This window comes from Chaetodon auriga, chromosome 10, assembly GCF_051107435.1.
Source record: "Chaetodon auriga isolate fChaAug3 chromosome 10, fChaAug3.hap1, whole genome shotgun sequence".
Lineage (NCBI taxonomy): Eukaryota > Metazoa > Chordata > Actinopteri > Chaetodontiformes > Chaetodontidae > Chaetodon > Chaetodon auriga.
Window position 1 is genome coordinate 1,027,320 of NC_135083.1, and position 15,181 is coordinate 1,042,500.

Here is a 15,181-nt window from a genome sequence, read left to right on the forward strand (position 1 = left end):
AAATCCGATCTAAATCTCGCAGAGCTGACAGTCGTGTTTGCTTTGGAGCGAATCGTCACGCTGCAGCTGAAAGATGACCTGAAAAATAAAAACAGTCTGATCCGTTCATGTGGGATTTAACCCAAATTCACGTCCGCCGACAGATCAAACTGCTCTCAGCAGCAGCGGCATCGTGTCAGATACTTTAGCACAAGTGTATAATCAACAAAGCAGGTTATCGATCTGCTTCAGGCACAAAGTACTTCAATATCTGCCTCTGAAATGTAGTGGAATGGAAATACTCAAGTACAATTATGTCGAAACAGTGCTTCAGTACAGTACTTGAGTAAATGTACTCGGTTACTTTCCTGAACCGTAACCTCCCTGTTGGGAGTTAACTGTGAAATCGTTGCAGCTGGCTGTTGTTAGCTTCCTGTCGTGTTAGCTTTCTTGGCTTTCAGGTAGCTTAGCCCTGCTAATGTTCAGTTAGCTTTGAGTCATGTTAGCTAACGCTGGCTCACATAATGTTAGCTCTGCAGCGCAGACGCCAAAATCAAGTGTTAGCATCATAAAAATCCCGAACACTTTAAATTTGCGCATTTTATACTTCAATGGCTCTACAACAGGTTCAAAGTGACGTAGTTCAGATCAAACATGATCTTTCCCCACCCGCAGCATCACAACATGAAACTGAAATCCGGAACATAAAGAAGCGTCAAGTTTGAACGTAAAGACATGTAAAGTTTGAACGTAAACGAAAAGTTTCAGCATATCTGTGGGTTTCAGAAGCGTACGATGCCAACGTTTCCTCTGCGACGGAGCAGAACTTTGACTTCGCTGGACGCTAATGCCTCAGGTGAGCTTCCTGTCCTGATTGGTCGGATAACCAGAAGCTCTGGTCCAGATCTCAGCTGAATGAAACAGACTCATAAAGGTCACTGCATTTGATCAGAGCCTCCTCGTTACGTTTTCTGTCAGAATGAGACTAAACTGCTTTTTCAGAGGATCCTGAAGCCTCAGTGACAATAAATAAACCATGAAAAAAGACTGTTTTAGATAAATAGAAAGACTTTTATGGACAGGCTGTCCCACAGAGATGTGATCAAACGATGGAATGAATGAGGAGAAAGTTTCTGTGTGGTTGTTATTTTCTGACTTTCTTTGTGTGTCAGTCATCACTTCCTGTGTGTCATAACTGCTGTCAGTCTGTGTCACTCATTGGAGGCGACGAGGGGCTGAATTATTGGAATGCAGCCGAACTTTTCATCAGGAGAAAACGTCCAAATGGAAGAAACCATAAAAAGATTTTTCCTCTATTCTCACCTCTCTGCCTCCTTTTCATCTCTTTCATTCTGACTTTGGCTGCTTTTCTCTTCGTCCCACTTAACCAACTTCGTCCGAGTCTGTAACCTCCAGAGAAGTTTCTGCGTTCAAGTTCAGATGGAAAATCTGCTTTTTTTTAAGATATTCTCCCTATTTAGAAGACAGCTAGTCGTCTTCTAAATCTGTCCATCCGCTGAGCGTCCAGCCGGCCAGCTCACATCACTTCAAAAGGTAGACACAACTATGTCACGCGCGCACACACACACACACACACACACACACACACACACACACACACACACACACGTGATGTAGGCTACAGGCGGAGAAACGTGAACTTTCTTCTGCCTGATCCCCTGAAATTTAATGACATGAGCTTCCAGCCTTAAAATGAACTCAGTGAGAGCTGTGTACACAAAGAGAGAGCAGGAGGCTCAGAGGAGGAGGAAGGAGAACACGAGGAGAGACGCTCGACGTTAAAACTGCCTTTTATATACACTCCACAGAGACGGAGGTCAAGACGGTGTGTTTACAGCCAGTAGGACAAAACAACTTTTCTCTGGTTACAGATTAACTCTTTTTGTTCATGTTTCCTCACAAATAACTTCCAGAAAATGTCATTTTACAGAAGTCATCGTTTCCTCAAGCGAACCACCAACAACACGTAAACTGTTCGGTTTTACTTCCTGTGACGTTAGCCTCCCCATCATATCGTAAATGTTGTTCCCCACATGAAATCTGAATTACCCTGAGAAACCCTCTGAGTTGAATAGCACAGTGCTAATGCTTCATGTCATGCTAGCAGTGGATCAATGTGAGAAGGTTTCTGATTTTTGTTAGCATCAATGCTAGCTCAGCACTGCTAATGTAATTAACTTAATGTCCTGTTTGCTACGACTGGATTGCTGTTTGATCTTCTGTCAGCTAATGTCTGACTGCTGTTAGCATAGCCTGCTAATGCTGCCTTAGCTATGTGTCCAGCTAGCTAGTTGGACTGCCTGTAGATTAGCTCTGTTCATCTTATCTAAGTTTATGTCCTGTTAGCTGCTTTTGGGTAATGTAATTCAGCTCATGTTACGTTAGCGCCGTAGCTTAAACCTGCTAATATCACGCTAGCTTCCTCCCTTTTAGCGGATTTAGAAATCCCCTCGAACAACATCTCTGGATCCTGGTTCCTCATCTGGACCATCGATGAAGGCTCTCGTGGACTGAGGAGGAAGAGAAAATCTGCTCGTTCATACTTTCAGCTGGAAACTCCGTTCATCATGTTTCAGACATTATGGGATGGATTCAACTTCGCAGTCTCATTCATATTAATGAAACCTTTTCTCGCTTTTCCAGCGTCAGTTACGTCAAAGTTAAACCATCATCTCTGAGCTTCCACTGCATCTTCAACATCCCTGTTCATCTTCTGTTATCTGCTCATTTACACCTTCAGAAACTTCATCGAAAGCGATTTATTGAACTTCTGATTCAAGAAGTTTGTTCTGCCTTTAAATCACGTCTCACTGATGAGTTTCCTCCTGAAATTCAATGAAGTGAAGAAATGAAACATCCGTCGATTTCTGTTCTGTCCAAACCTGGAAAACACACGAAACCTGCTGGACTGCTGCCAGATGTTAGCATCATTAGCTGTCAGATGTTAGCATCATTAGCTGTCAGATGTTAGCATCATTAGCTGTCAGATGTTAGCATCATCAGCTCGTTAGACGTTACCTTCACACACGTTTCAATATAAATATTAAAAAACATCCAAATATATGAAAACACATTTGAACAACTGAAAAACAAGCAGCAAACAGGCGACCAGCAGGGGGACGCTGTTACAATGATCCCAAAAACCTCACTTCATGTGGTCATTAGAACCTTTTAGGAACCTTTTAGAACAGAAACCTGTGAGGAACGTTCAGGTAACGTCACCGGAACGTTTCACTGAGGAAACGCTGCTCAGCAGGAATTTCTTTCACTGAGTTCAGGCTCTTAGTCTGAAGCAGAACAGAGCCGACACACACGCAACACACGCACACACACACGCACACACGCACGCACACACACACACAGGTCGAGATTCGTTTGTGTGCCTGGAGGAAGTTTTACGCCTCCTCAGAAACAAACATGCTTTTGGCTGATGCTCTCCATCGCCACGGAGACCACTGCAGCCCTGACCGCCCGCTGTCACCATGGACACCACACACATACACACACACACACACACACACACACACACACACACACACACACAGCTCATATAATAAATCTGTGAATGGACAGTTCAGGTGCAACGAGCAGACTACTAAACAACAGCAGTGTGTTAGTCACATTTATTACTGACAACAGTGAGGGAAGACACTGTACTGCAGTTAAAGTACTAATACTGCACTGTTAAAATACTCTATTCCAAGTAAAAGCCCTACATGTTACTTTAAAATATAACGTATGTCAGTATAATCAGGGAAATGAACTTAAAGTATTCAAAGTAATCATTGTGTCTCTGTGTCTGTTGTCCTCTTGTCTCTGGTGTCTGTAGATCATTGTGTCTCTGTGTCTGTTGTCCTCTTGTCTCTGGTCTCTTTAGATCATGGTGTCTCTGTGTCTGTTGTCCTCTTGTCTCTGGTCTGTAGATCATTGTGTCTCTGTGTCTGTTGTCCTCTTGTCTCTGGTCTCTTTAGATCATGGTGTCTCTGTGTCTGTTGTCCTCTTGTCTCTTGTCTGTAGATCATTGTGTCTCTGTGTCTGTTGTCCTCTTGTCTCTGGTCTGTAGATCATTGTGTCTCTGTGTCTGTTGTCCTCTTGTCTCTGGTCTCTTTAGATCATGGTGTCTCTGTGTCTGTTGTCCTCTTGTCTCTTGTCTGTAGATCATTGTGTCTCTGTGTCTGTTGTCCTCTTGTCTCTGGTCTCTTTAGATCATTGTGTCTCTGTGTCTGTTGTCCTCTTGTCTCTTGTCTGTAGATCATTGTGTCTCTGTGTCTGTTGTCCTCTTGTCTCTGGTCTGTAGATCATTGTGTCTCTGTGTCTGTTGTCCTCTTGTCTCTGGTCTCTTTAGATCATGGTGTCTCTGTGTCTGTTGTCCTCTTGTCTCTGGTCTGTAGATCATTGTGTCTCTCTGTCTGTTGTCCTCTTGTCTCTTGTCTGTAGATCATTGTGTCTCTGTGTCTGTTGTCCTCTTGTCTCTGGTCTGTAGATCATTGTGTCTCTGTGTCTGTTGTCCTCTTGTCTCTTGTCTGTAGATCATTGTGTCTCTGTGTCTGCTTGAGAAGTTTGATTGATGACATCATGTTTTCTAAGCTCTTTGTATGTTTTCTGCATAAAAATCAGAGTTTGTAAGATAAAAAATGAAATATGGTACACAGTACTGTCGGTGTACTACTGTGTTTAAATACATGTTGTTTCTGATTGTCAGTCATGTATTCCTCTGTCACAGATACTACATGGTACTGCAGTACTGTGGGACTGACTGCACTCATTTGAGTCAGTGGAAACATCAGAGACGTGAGCCTGATTATGATCCAGGTAAATGTTTCAGGTGATGATCGAACAGACACCTGCCAGCCAATCAGGAGCAAGTATATTCTATGCTGTAAGTGTGTGTGTGTGTGTGTGTGTGCGTGTGCGTGTGTGTCTGTCCTTTACAGCAACAGTGAGACAGATGATGGAGAGACACAAAGCTCCTCTGGTTCCTTTACTGGTGTCTGTGGTGGGTTTACTGGAGCAGAGTCACAGTGAGTCAGACGGCTGCTGCGTTTACGGCTACAACAGGAAGTCCAGTCAGCATGACTCCACACACACACACACACACACACACACACACACACACACACACACAGTGTGTATCGAAGGCTGTTGGGTGAATGTGAGTACTATGTTCTTAAAGTACTCCTAGCACGGCCGTCCCCTGAGAACCACGTATCTCCAGAAAGTGTGACGAGCTCAGAAAAACAGGCTGTTTTCAGCTTTGAGATGATGATTTTCAGCTGATCCAAGAGGCTTTTAAAGAGTTTATTGAGCTGAAGAAGACATGAAGGAACTCTTCATCCTTCAGTTCAGCTCAAACATTCAGCATCAACACAGCTGGAGATACGAGCTTTTCACTGGACAGGAAGGAATCTGAAGAGTAACTAAAGCTGTCAGATGAATGATAAGGGAGTAAAAACTACAATATTTCCCTCTGAGGTTTCACATAAAGTTGCATAAAATGGAAATAGTCATCTGAAGTACAAGTACCCCAAATATGTTTTGTATTCTCAGATTACAGTCTCCAAAAACACAAACTTCTGCATCTCCTCCTTCTCAACGTGCTGCTTCTCATTTAGCAGAAGCTTCTAGAAGTTTGTGTTTTGGTTTGACGGTGAAGACGATGAAGACGACGCCACGTCTTTGGTCCTCAGAGTTAAAATAATGGATTATTATGATGTTGTTATTATATTCATGTGTTCACACAAGTAAATCCAGGTCATTTCCAACAGGTAAAAACTCGTCAGGTGATCAGCCTCAGCTGCAGTGTGTTTACTGCTAATTAGCAAATGTTAGCATGCTAGCAAGCTAAACCGTGAAGTGCTAACAGTCAGTCGACGTTTCACCACATGTTGTGTTTCCTGATGAACGTGTTAAATGCATTTCCTTCCTCATTCTGTGTTTTTTTCACTGTTTTGAATCTTGTTTACAAACCATCTCCTTCCTCTTCATCATCATCTTCTTCTTCTTCTTCTTCTTCTTCTTCTTCTTCTTCTTCTTCTCTTTGTCTGCTGTTTGTTGGCAGGCTGACACCGTCTGTCTGTCGGTGGAGCAGAATGGAACAGGACCGTGTGTCATGGCGCTCAAAGACACAGAGGTCCACTCGTGTAAACGTGGCTCCACAGCGCCTCCGGTGGTCAAAGTCTGAACACAGACGCTTTAACTTCAGGCTGTTTGGTGACTCAGAGACGGTCACGTGTTTATTTTTCAGTCGTGTTTGTGCAGCTCTGAGCGCTGATGAAGGTGTGCAGGTGTGGTTGAAAGCTGTGGAAAAGGTGAGTCTCTGTGTGGACTGAGGAAGATTTCAGATTCAGTTTCCAGAATGAGCTCAAAGAACTTTGGACAGTTTCCTGTTTCACCTGTGGAACACGTCACTGCGCGGTTCATGGGGAGTTAAACAGGCAGGCATGTGTGCGCGTGCACGCTCCCCCTGTGTGTGTGTGTGTGTGTGTGTGTGTGTGTGTGTTTGGCCCCGCAGCAGTGTCTCCTCCTTCCAGCTGTCTGTCAGTCTTATCAACACCTCCACTCACTTCCTGCTTTTCAGTACCGGAGTCTTCGTCGTGAGCGCGCACACGCACGCCCCCGCACACAGCTTCGGGCGCAGAGGGAGGGCGCAGTGCGGAGCCGTGTGTGTGTGTGTGTGTGTGTGTGTGTGTGTGTGTGTGTGTGTGTGTGTGTGTGTGTGTGTGTGTCTGAGCGCACTCGGACCTCCTGCAGACTCCTTTCTAACTTCGCTGCGGCGCTTCCTGCAGCTGACGCGCCTCCCTGACTCCGCGCTCCTCTTCGCTCTTGGGGAGGTTTGTTTCATGGTTCGCCGACGCGTCGGGACGTTTCTCCAGTTTGCTGAACCCGGCAGTGACTCTGAGGGCGCACGGTGGACTCTGCTGCTCCAGGAAAGAGTTTTCTGCCGCTGCTGCATGTGAGGCACAACCTGTGTCTGCAGGCGCGCACAGAGGAGCACGAGGAGCAGCAGCAGGAGGCGGCGGCGGCGGCAGGAGAAACTTTGTCTCCTTCTCTTTTCTGCTGGAGGAGCGTGAGGCGGCCGCAGGATGTCTGACTCTGCCTCCAGCTTCCTCCACATCGGGGACATCGTGTCTCTGTACGCGGAGGGCTCCGTGAACGGCTTCATCAGCACGCTGGGGTGAGTCCTCTCACTGGGATCATCCCAGTCACACCAGTTCACTGTGGATCCACTGGGCAGGACAGGCTGCTCAGACACTCAGACAAACAGTACATGTTCTCAAGTACTGCACTTTCAATGTATTTCAAGTATTACCACTTCATATAGCGTCATACTTCTACTGCACAAGTTTTCACTCCTGCAGTCACGTGACAGCTGGAGTAACTTTCACACTAAGATTTTACATAAAAACACCACAAACAAACTGACATCAGGCCTTCTGTCTGTGTGTATCTGGGCTTTTGTTTCTTCTCACACGTCTGAGATGAAAAATATGATTCAATATTTTTTAAAAATCATTCACAGATTAAAAAAATAACAAACGTCTTTGTTTGTTTTGTCCCATCAATCATCCGACGACCCCTCATCGATCTGCTGACCCTCTGGAGGGGCCCGACCCTTACGTTGGGCCCCTCCGGCCTGAACTAGCTCGCAGTACATGAAGTATTTAAAGTAGCTCCACCTGCAGCAGCTCCAACAGTAACATGCTGCTCTGACACTGAAGCTTCAGTCTGAACAAACTGATGAAGACACAGGAGACATTTTACTGCACACACAGTACTTTTACTGCATGAGGCTGACTGTACTGCTGTACTTTTACTGCATGAGGCTGACTGTACTGCTGTACTTTTACTGCATGGAGCTGACTGTACTGCTGTACTTTTACTGCATGAGGCTGACTGTACTGCTGTACTTTTACTGCATGAAGCTGACTGTACTGCTGTACTTTTACTACATGAAGCTGACTTACTGCTGTACTTTTACTACATGAAGCTGACTGTACTGCTGTACTTTTACTACATGAAGCTGACTGTACTGCTGTACTTTTACTGCATGAAGCTGACTGTACTGCTGTACTTTTACTACATGAAGCTGACTGTACTGCTGTACTTTTACTGCATGAAGCTGCTAATATGTATGTTATTTTTATTCAAGTAGGTTTTTAAATGCAGTATTGTAATGCAGTATTAGTACACTGGTACTCTGAGTACTTCTTCCACCTGTGGTATTTTGTACTGCAGAGACGACAGCTGAAGCTTCACACTAACTTCAGTTCATGTATTTTTACACAGAGCGTACACAGTGTCAGGTCTGTCATTTGATTGGTTCAGTATCTGTGAGCAGTGTGTTTCACCACCTCAACATGCTAACACACCTGTACAGGTGGGTGTTACCTGTTCAGTCTACCTGTGCTCTCACTGCTTCAGACCTCAAACAACGACGCCGTTCATTCATTGGCTGAATGACAGAAAAAAGATCAGGAAGTATTTTTATATCAGTAAATACTCAGATTGCTCGTTTCAGTTTTTTGAAGTAAACGCAGATCAGCTGACTCCAGCTTCTTCTTTGTGGGTTTTTTCTTCCTCTTCTGTCTTTGAATTTAAGACAACACAGAATATCTGAAGACGTCATTGTCACGGATGTTTTTCACCATCGTCAGACAGAATCGATCACCAATCATGCCGATCAATACGATGATCCGAGAAGAGTTTCGTCTCTTTCAGGATTCTTTAGGATCAGAATGGTCAGCAGGTCGACCTGAGGGGTGCAGAGAACCACAAACCTGTTCTCAGCCTCTGGACGTTCACCTCATCTTTGATTTGAAGTGAAATATTGATCGTTTGAAGATCAGTGAAATGAAACATGTGAGAAGCTTAAAGGGAAAAACGTAAGGACACGATTCATCGTGAGAGGTCAAAGGTCAAAACGCTTCAGACCTTCTGGTTTAGTTTTAGTCTACTTTGAATCTGAAAAGTAACTACAGCTGTCATATACATGCAGTAAGAAGTAGAAATATTGCCCTCTGAAACATAGTGAAGTACAAGTAGAAAGTAGGAAATAAAATGGAAATACTCAAATAAAAGTAAAAGTACCTCAAGCCTGTACTCGACAGGGTGTACTCAGTTACTTTCCACCGCTCAGGTTGTTCAGTTTGCTGGATTTTTGAACAGAAAGTCTCATTTCAGCCGATCAGCGTTTGATATGTTGAACTTGTTTTATGACGGAAACATTTTTAGAATCTGTCTCATCACAGTTTGTCCAGCAGAGAGCGCTGACGGACGGTTCTACTCGGTACGACGTCTCAGCAGTTTAAAAACTGAGTTTCAGAGAAGGTTTCTGTTGAAAACGAACATCTGCAGATGTGACGTTGGCCTCAGAACTCTAGAATCGCTCGAACGCTTCTTCGCGTTCTGACTTCGGGTTTCTTGGTCTCGACGTGAGATTTCGTCCCTTTTTTGTTTGTTTTTGGTTGTCAGTGAAAAACAAAATCAGCTGAAAAATGATGATTCAGTAAGTTTCTCTGAAGTTTTCCAGAGAGTTCAGGAATGTCTGAAGTACTGTCAGAAGAACTTCTAACACACTCCCACACACACACACACACACACACACACACACACACACAGAGAAAGTGGTAGCTACGTGCCTGTATGGCAGGAAGGAAGTGGTACCAAGTGTGTCCAAGAGAGATTTCCACTGTGCCAGTGTGTGTGTGTGTGTGTGTGTGTGTGTGTGTGTGTGTGTGTGTGTGTGTGTGTGTGTGCTTCCTGTCCTGTGGTCGTACACCCACTCTCCTGTATTTGACTCACTGTTGACCTTTGCAGTTTCTCTGTTTACCTTCACTTGTTGACTTTCGCTGCCGCTCGTCGATCTGAGCTGCGACAATAAAACAATACGTCCCCATTTTTAGCCACACTAGCGTCATGAGCTAACTGCTGTGAGGAAGGAGAAGTCATCCGGTCGGTTCATGTCGGTCCAGCGTCAAATAGTCTCCACCGCTGTTGGATGGATGGACATGAGGACGTCTGTGTGTCCTGAGGATCAGTCCTGCAGCTCTCTGCAGAGTCAGTGATCTTGTTCCAAAGTAAAGTCTGTGGGACAAACGCTAACAAGCATGTGCAGTGGGACGCACGGCGCTTCAGAAAACATCTGCAGCTCGCGCTCTCACTGAGTCTCAGTCAATGGAATGAAGGAGCGCCATCTTTAAGTTCTCACACTGAACGCTAACGCTGCCATCCTAAATGTTGCATGCACATTTGCCTACGTTAGCAAGGCAACATGCTAATCATTCCATTTTTATTTAAGCATATTAACATGCTAATTTTGTTAGCATGCTTAATGGCAAGTTGTTAACATCAGCAGCTGCTAACGTGCAGCTAACGAAGCAATGACACCCCTGTCTGTGCTGTGGTTACAGATTAGCATGCTAACTGGCTAAACTAAGACAGCGACTATGATAGTTAAACATGAGACAATAATCCTGCTGATCAGTGAGCATCCGACTGTCCGTCCTCCACCCGATTAATCAAACTAGACCAGCAGCAGCCACCTGAAGCTTCTGCAGTGAAGTCATGAAGAGAAGAAGAAGTGGAGAGAGAAGAGCTTCAGGCTGTTTGAACCAGGTTTCATCCACGTTTACACCAGTCAGTCATTTGTTTTTCGTACTGTTTGTGGAAGAACTCGACCATCAGTCTTGAGCTCAGTCCCATCCAGCAGCTTTAGGATGAGCTGGACTGTGGACTGAGATCCAGACCTGATCAGCCAGCATCAGAGTCGGACCTCAGTGATGAGAGAACATTGAAGGTTCAACACTGAAAGCAGAAGAGTGGCGGCTGTTAGCGCAGCACGCTAACAACAAGGTGCCGCAGTCACACGTTACTCTATCAGCAGTGATCAGCTGTCCACAGACGTTTGGGTGTTGTTTGCTCACAGTTTGTTTTTGTTTGGGGGACATTTGAATAGGGAGTACCTGCCAGCTGAGCCAGGTAATAGAGAGCGATGTGCTGGTTTCCCTACAGTCAAATGAGGCTGCATCAAACAAACAGGAAGCTCTTCACCTCCAAACACAAACAGCCGTCAGCTCCTCTTTAATCCAGCGCTCTCGTGTGTCTTCAGACGAGATGTGAAAGAAGCAAAAGGCTGAAATTCAGATTAAAACAAAGTAAAATAGAAGATTAAAATAATAATAAGATAAAATCATACAGATGAAACAGTAGAATAAACACATTTGAATAAAGAGTCCAAAATTTAACCAGATCAAATACAGACAGGAAGGTTTTCAGACTCGTTTAGACTTTTAGAAGTGATGCTGTGGCTCTGCAGCTGATGGAGGACCGAACAAACAAACAAACAAACAAACCTTTGGCTCCTTTAATCTGTTTTTTAAGTTAGACTTTGTGTTCCTGTCAGGTTTTAGTTCACGTCAGCTTTGGAGCGACTGCAGGTGTCAGCAGGTGTTCATATTAATGTGTCCACCTGTGTGGAAAGCTGTGAGTTCATCAGAAACACTCGAACTGAGCGCAGCATGGTGGAGGGTGGAGGGTGGAGGAGGGTGGAGGGTGGAGGAGGGTGGAGGAGCGCCGGCTCCGTCTCGTCCTGCAGGTTCACCTGTGGCTGATGAAGATCACCTGCTCTGGTTCAGATACTCAAATCCGTATTCAAATGTGTTGTTCCTGCCGCAGGGTGGAGGAGGGAGGAGGAGGTGGAGCAGGATGAAAAAACAAACAACACGAAGGGAACAAAGCTTCAGAGAGTTTAGTCGTGAGCCTCTGAAAAAGACTTTCGCGTGAAACTGAATTTCAGATTGATCGTCTGAATGGATGTCGCAGACGTCGACGTCCAGCCTCGAACGCGAGACGGACGAACATGATGTTTGTGTCCAGCAGAGAGCGCTGACGAGGTGTTCCTCAGTCTGTCGGTGCTCCTTAGGGAACGTTCGCTGACACTCAGACTCTTCCCGTTCCCGTTCCCGTTCCCGGCGTGCTAACGTGAGCTGACGGCCTCACGGACGCTAAACGTGACGTTCACTGAAAGTTTCCACGTTTTATCAAATCTTTCAGTTTGTGTTTTCTCCCGTTCTTCATGTTTTCTTTTCACTGTGGACGTTCGCTCATTCCGTCCTCTTCAGTATAAACACTGAGCAGCTTCTCGGCTTTAATACAGAAAAATTTCACTTGATCAGTTCTTTTCTTTTCTCCTCTCTTACTTTTTTTTATTAATGACCATCGTTTCCTCCTCACAGCTTCAAACACTCGTCACATTGAACTTCTTTTAGTCTTTGAAAGTGGAATTAAGTAAACAGTGAAGGAAGACGGAAAGAAATACAGACAGGACAGACAGGACAGAGTGGACGGAGTGGACGGAGTGGACAGACAGGACAGAGTGGACAGACAGGACAGAGTGGACGGAGTGGACAGACAGGACATTATAAGCTGCTGGACTCAGTGTCCAGCTGATGAATCCTGAACCAGATGTGATGATGTGATTTGAATCTTGTGAGAAAAAAACAGGTGAGCTGAACAACATGTTAGTCACTGAGTCGACATACCTGAGAGTGTGTGTGTGTGTGTGTGTGTGTGTGTGTGTGTGTGTGTGTGTGTGTGTGAGTCAGTCCTGTGAATAGAGCAATCAGCAGACACAGGTGACCTGAAAGACACCCCTGGCAGGTAGACAAAAGAAGTGATTGGCTGAGGGATGTTGGGCTCTGTGGGCGGTCGGAAAGTCAAAAATTCCAAAGAAAGAAAAGAAAGAAAGAAAGAAAGAGTGGAAGTGAAGAGGGGAGGATGGGAAAAGTAAAGTACAGTGAAGGAGGACAGATAGAAAACACGAGGACATGTTGGAAGAGAAGACGCTTTAAAGAAAGAAAGACGAGAAGAAAGGGAAAGAAATGCTTAACGGAAAAAAGAAAAGAACAAGAGGAAGGAAAGAAATGAAGAAAGAAGAACGAAGGAATCGTGAACATTCGTCCAACAGAAGACGAACACAGCCACACGTGTCCTAACGAGGGAACAGCCGAAAACATGAAATCATGTCTGATCGTTGTCCTCGTGTGGACAGACTCTGTGTTCGTCTCTGTGTCCCCGTGAGGCGTTCAGGGTCTTTATTTCCATACGTGTTTGTTTACTGAAGCCCACTGATTTACATGATGCTCCATTAAGACAATGTCCCTCACACACACGGCCTGTGTGTGTGTGTGTGTGTGTGTGTGTGTGTGTGTGTGTGTGTGTGTGTGTGTGTGTGTGTGTGCGTGCGTGTGTGTCTGTGCTCTCTTTCTCTGTGAGGACGTTTAAAAGCTGAAGACAGTGAAGGCAGTTTTATGTTTGTAACCAGGGTTCTAAATTAACTTAAGTTAAGTTACCAGCCAATCAGAATTTCCACTAGCCAAATTTTTTCCCGGTGAAAATAAGAGAGATTATGAGTGCCACTGAATACATTTGATCATTTTATTTACATTGTTGCCATGAAAAATGCACAGAAAGTACAACACATGAAACAAAATATACACAGAAAGTGCAAACATTTAATTTATACAAACAAAAAATGCTGTCAGATTTATTATTTTCTAAAAGACATTTTTCCAGTATTTAGTATCATTACATTCCTAATAAAATGTATTTTTCCTTTCAACTTAAAGTGTTTCTGCCTTCCTTCTTTAATAAGAAATATATATAAGTAACAGCCATGACTTAAACACTTGCATTGGTAATAAATTGAATTATGTATGTACAACTAGAAAACACAAACAGTGCAGCAGTCAGTATTGCAGACTCCTTCGGCTCTCCTGATGACTTCGGGCATTCTCATGGTCCTTTACTGCCTCCACTTTAAAATTATTAGTCCCCACCACAAAATTATTCGTCTTGTTTTTTTCTTTCGTGTACAGGCGGCAGTCCTTACAAAACATGACGGCATTTTCGTGATCAAACACAAGCCATTCACGACCTGTCAGCCATTTAGCGTTAAACTTTCTTTTCTTCGTTTCGCACGCTTTGTCGACATTCTCATCCCCTGCCTCCTTCCTCTTCTCCCCCCAGACGTCTGTCCAACCACCGCAGCATTTAGTTTAACTTTACTTTTTACTTTTAGCTAGCTCAGTCTCCTTTTTTACACTTTATACGCCGCCGTTCATTCTTCTTCTTTGTGTTTGCGTTTCCGTGGTTTCTCGCGCCGGTTGCACGACAGACTGTAGTGTGCCTGCGCACAGCCAATGGGCGTCTTGTACGTCATCACGTAGCATTACGACAGTGTTCATGGGAAATGTAGGACGGACTGTCAGGGGACAAATGACCAAGAACTGTAGAGCGGCTCTGACTGACATGATTGCCTAATGCATTACCGGCCAAATTGGCTAGTAAGTTTTTATTTACACCCGCCAACATGAATTTTAACCCGCATTTGGCGGGTTGGCGGGTGTTAATTTAGAACCCTGTTTGTAACACCTTCTTTTACTGTGTTTAATTATTAACGACGTCAGGATGATTCTGTTAAGAGACATTTTACATTTTTTAAATTATATTTGTTTTGTTTGTTTGTTTGTTTATTAGTTTGTTGGTTGGTTTGTCGGTTTGTTTGTTTGTTGGTTTGTTGGTTTGTTGGTTAGTTTGTTGGTTTGTTTGTTGGTTGGTTGGTTAGTTTGTTGGTTTGTTTGTCGGTTTGCTTGTTTGTTGGTTGGTTGGTTGGTTAGTTTGTTGGTTTGTTTGTTGGTTTGTTTGTTTGTTGGTTTGTTGGTTTGTTGGTTAGTTTGTTGGTTTGTTGGTTGGTTGGTTAGTTTGTTGGTTTGTTTGTTGGTTTGTTGGTTTGTTGGTTTGTTGGTTTGTTTGTTGGTTTGTTTGTTGGTTTGTTGGTTGGTTGGTTAGTTTGTTGGTTTGTTTGTTGGTTTGTTGGTTGGTTGGTTAGTTTGTTGGTTTGTTTGTTGGTTTGTTGGTTTGTTGGTTTGTTTGTTGGTTTGTTTGTTGGTTTGTTGGTTAGATTGTTTGTTGGTTTGTTTGTTGGCTGGTTAGTTTGTTGGTTTGTCGGTTTGTTTGTTTGTTGGTTGGTTGGTTTGTTTGTTTGTTGGTTGGTTGGTTAGTTTGTTGGTTTGTCGGTTTGTTTGTTGGCTGGTTGGTTAGTTTGTTGGTTTGTTTGTTGGTTTGTTTGTTGGTTGGTTGGTTTGTTTGTTGGTTGGTTAGTTTGTTGGTTAGTTTGTTGGTT

General features: G+C 44.1%; 1 protein-coding gene across 2 annotated transcripts in view; it reads left to right on the forward strand.

Moving 5' to 3' along the window:
• Positions 1-6,617: 6,617 nt before the first annotated feature.
• Positions 6,618-15,181, forward strand: part of itpr3 (inositol 1,4,5-trisphosphate receptor, type 3) — a 50,039-nt gene continuing 41,475 nt past the window's right edge. For both annotated transcript variants that reach the window (XM_076740771.1, XM_076740772.1), the window contains exon 1: positions 6,618-7,174. In XM_076740771.1, coding sequence (XP_076596886.1) covers positions 7,083-7,174 — 92 coding nt within the window. In that variant the 5' untranslated portion in view covers positions 6,618-7,082. The remainder of the gene's footprint in view (positions 7,175-15,181) is intronic.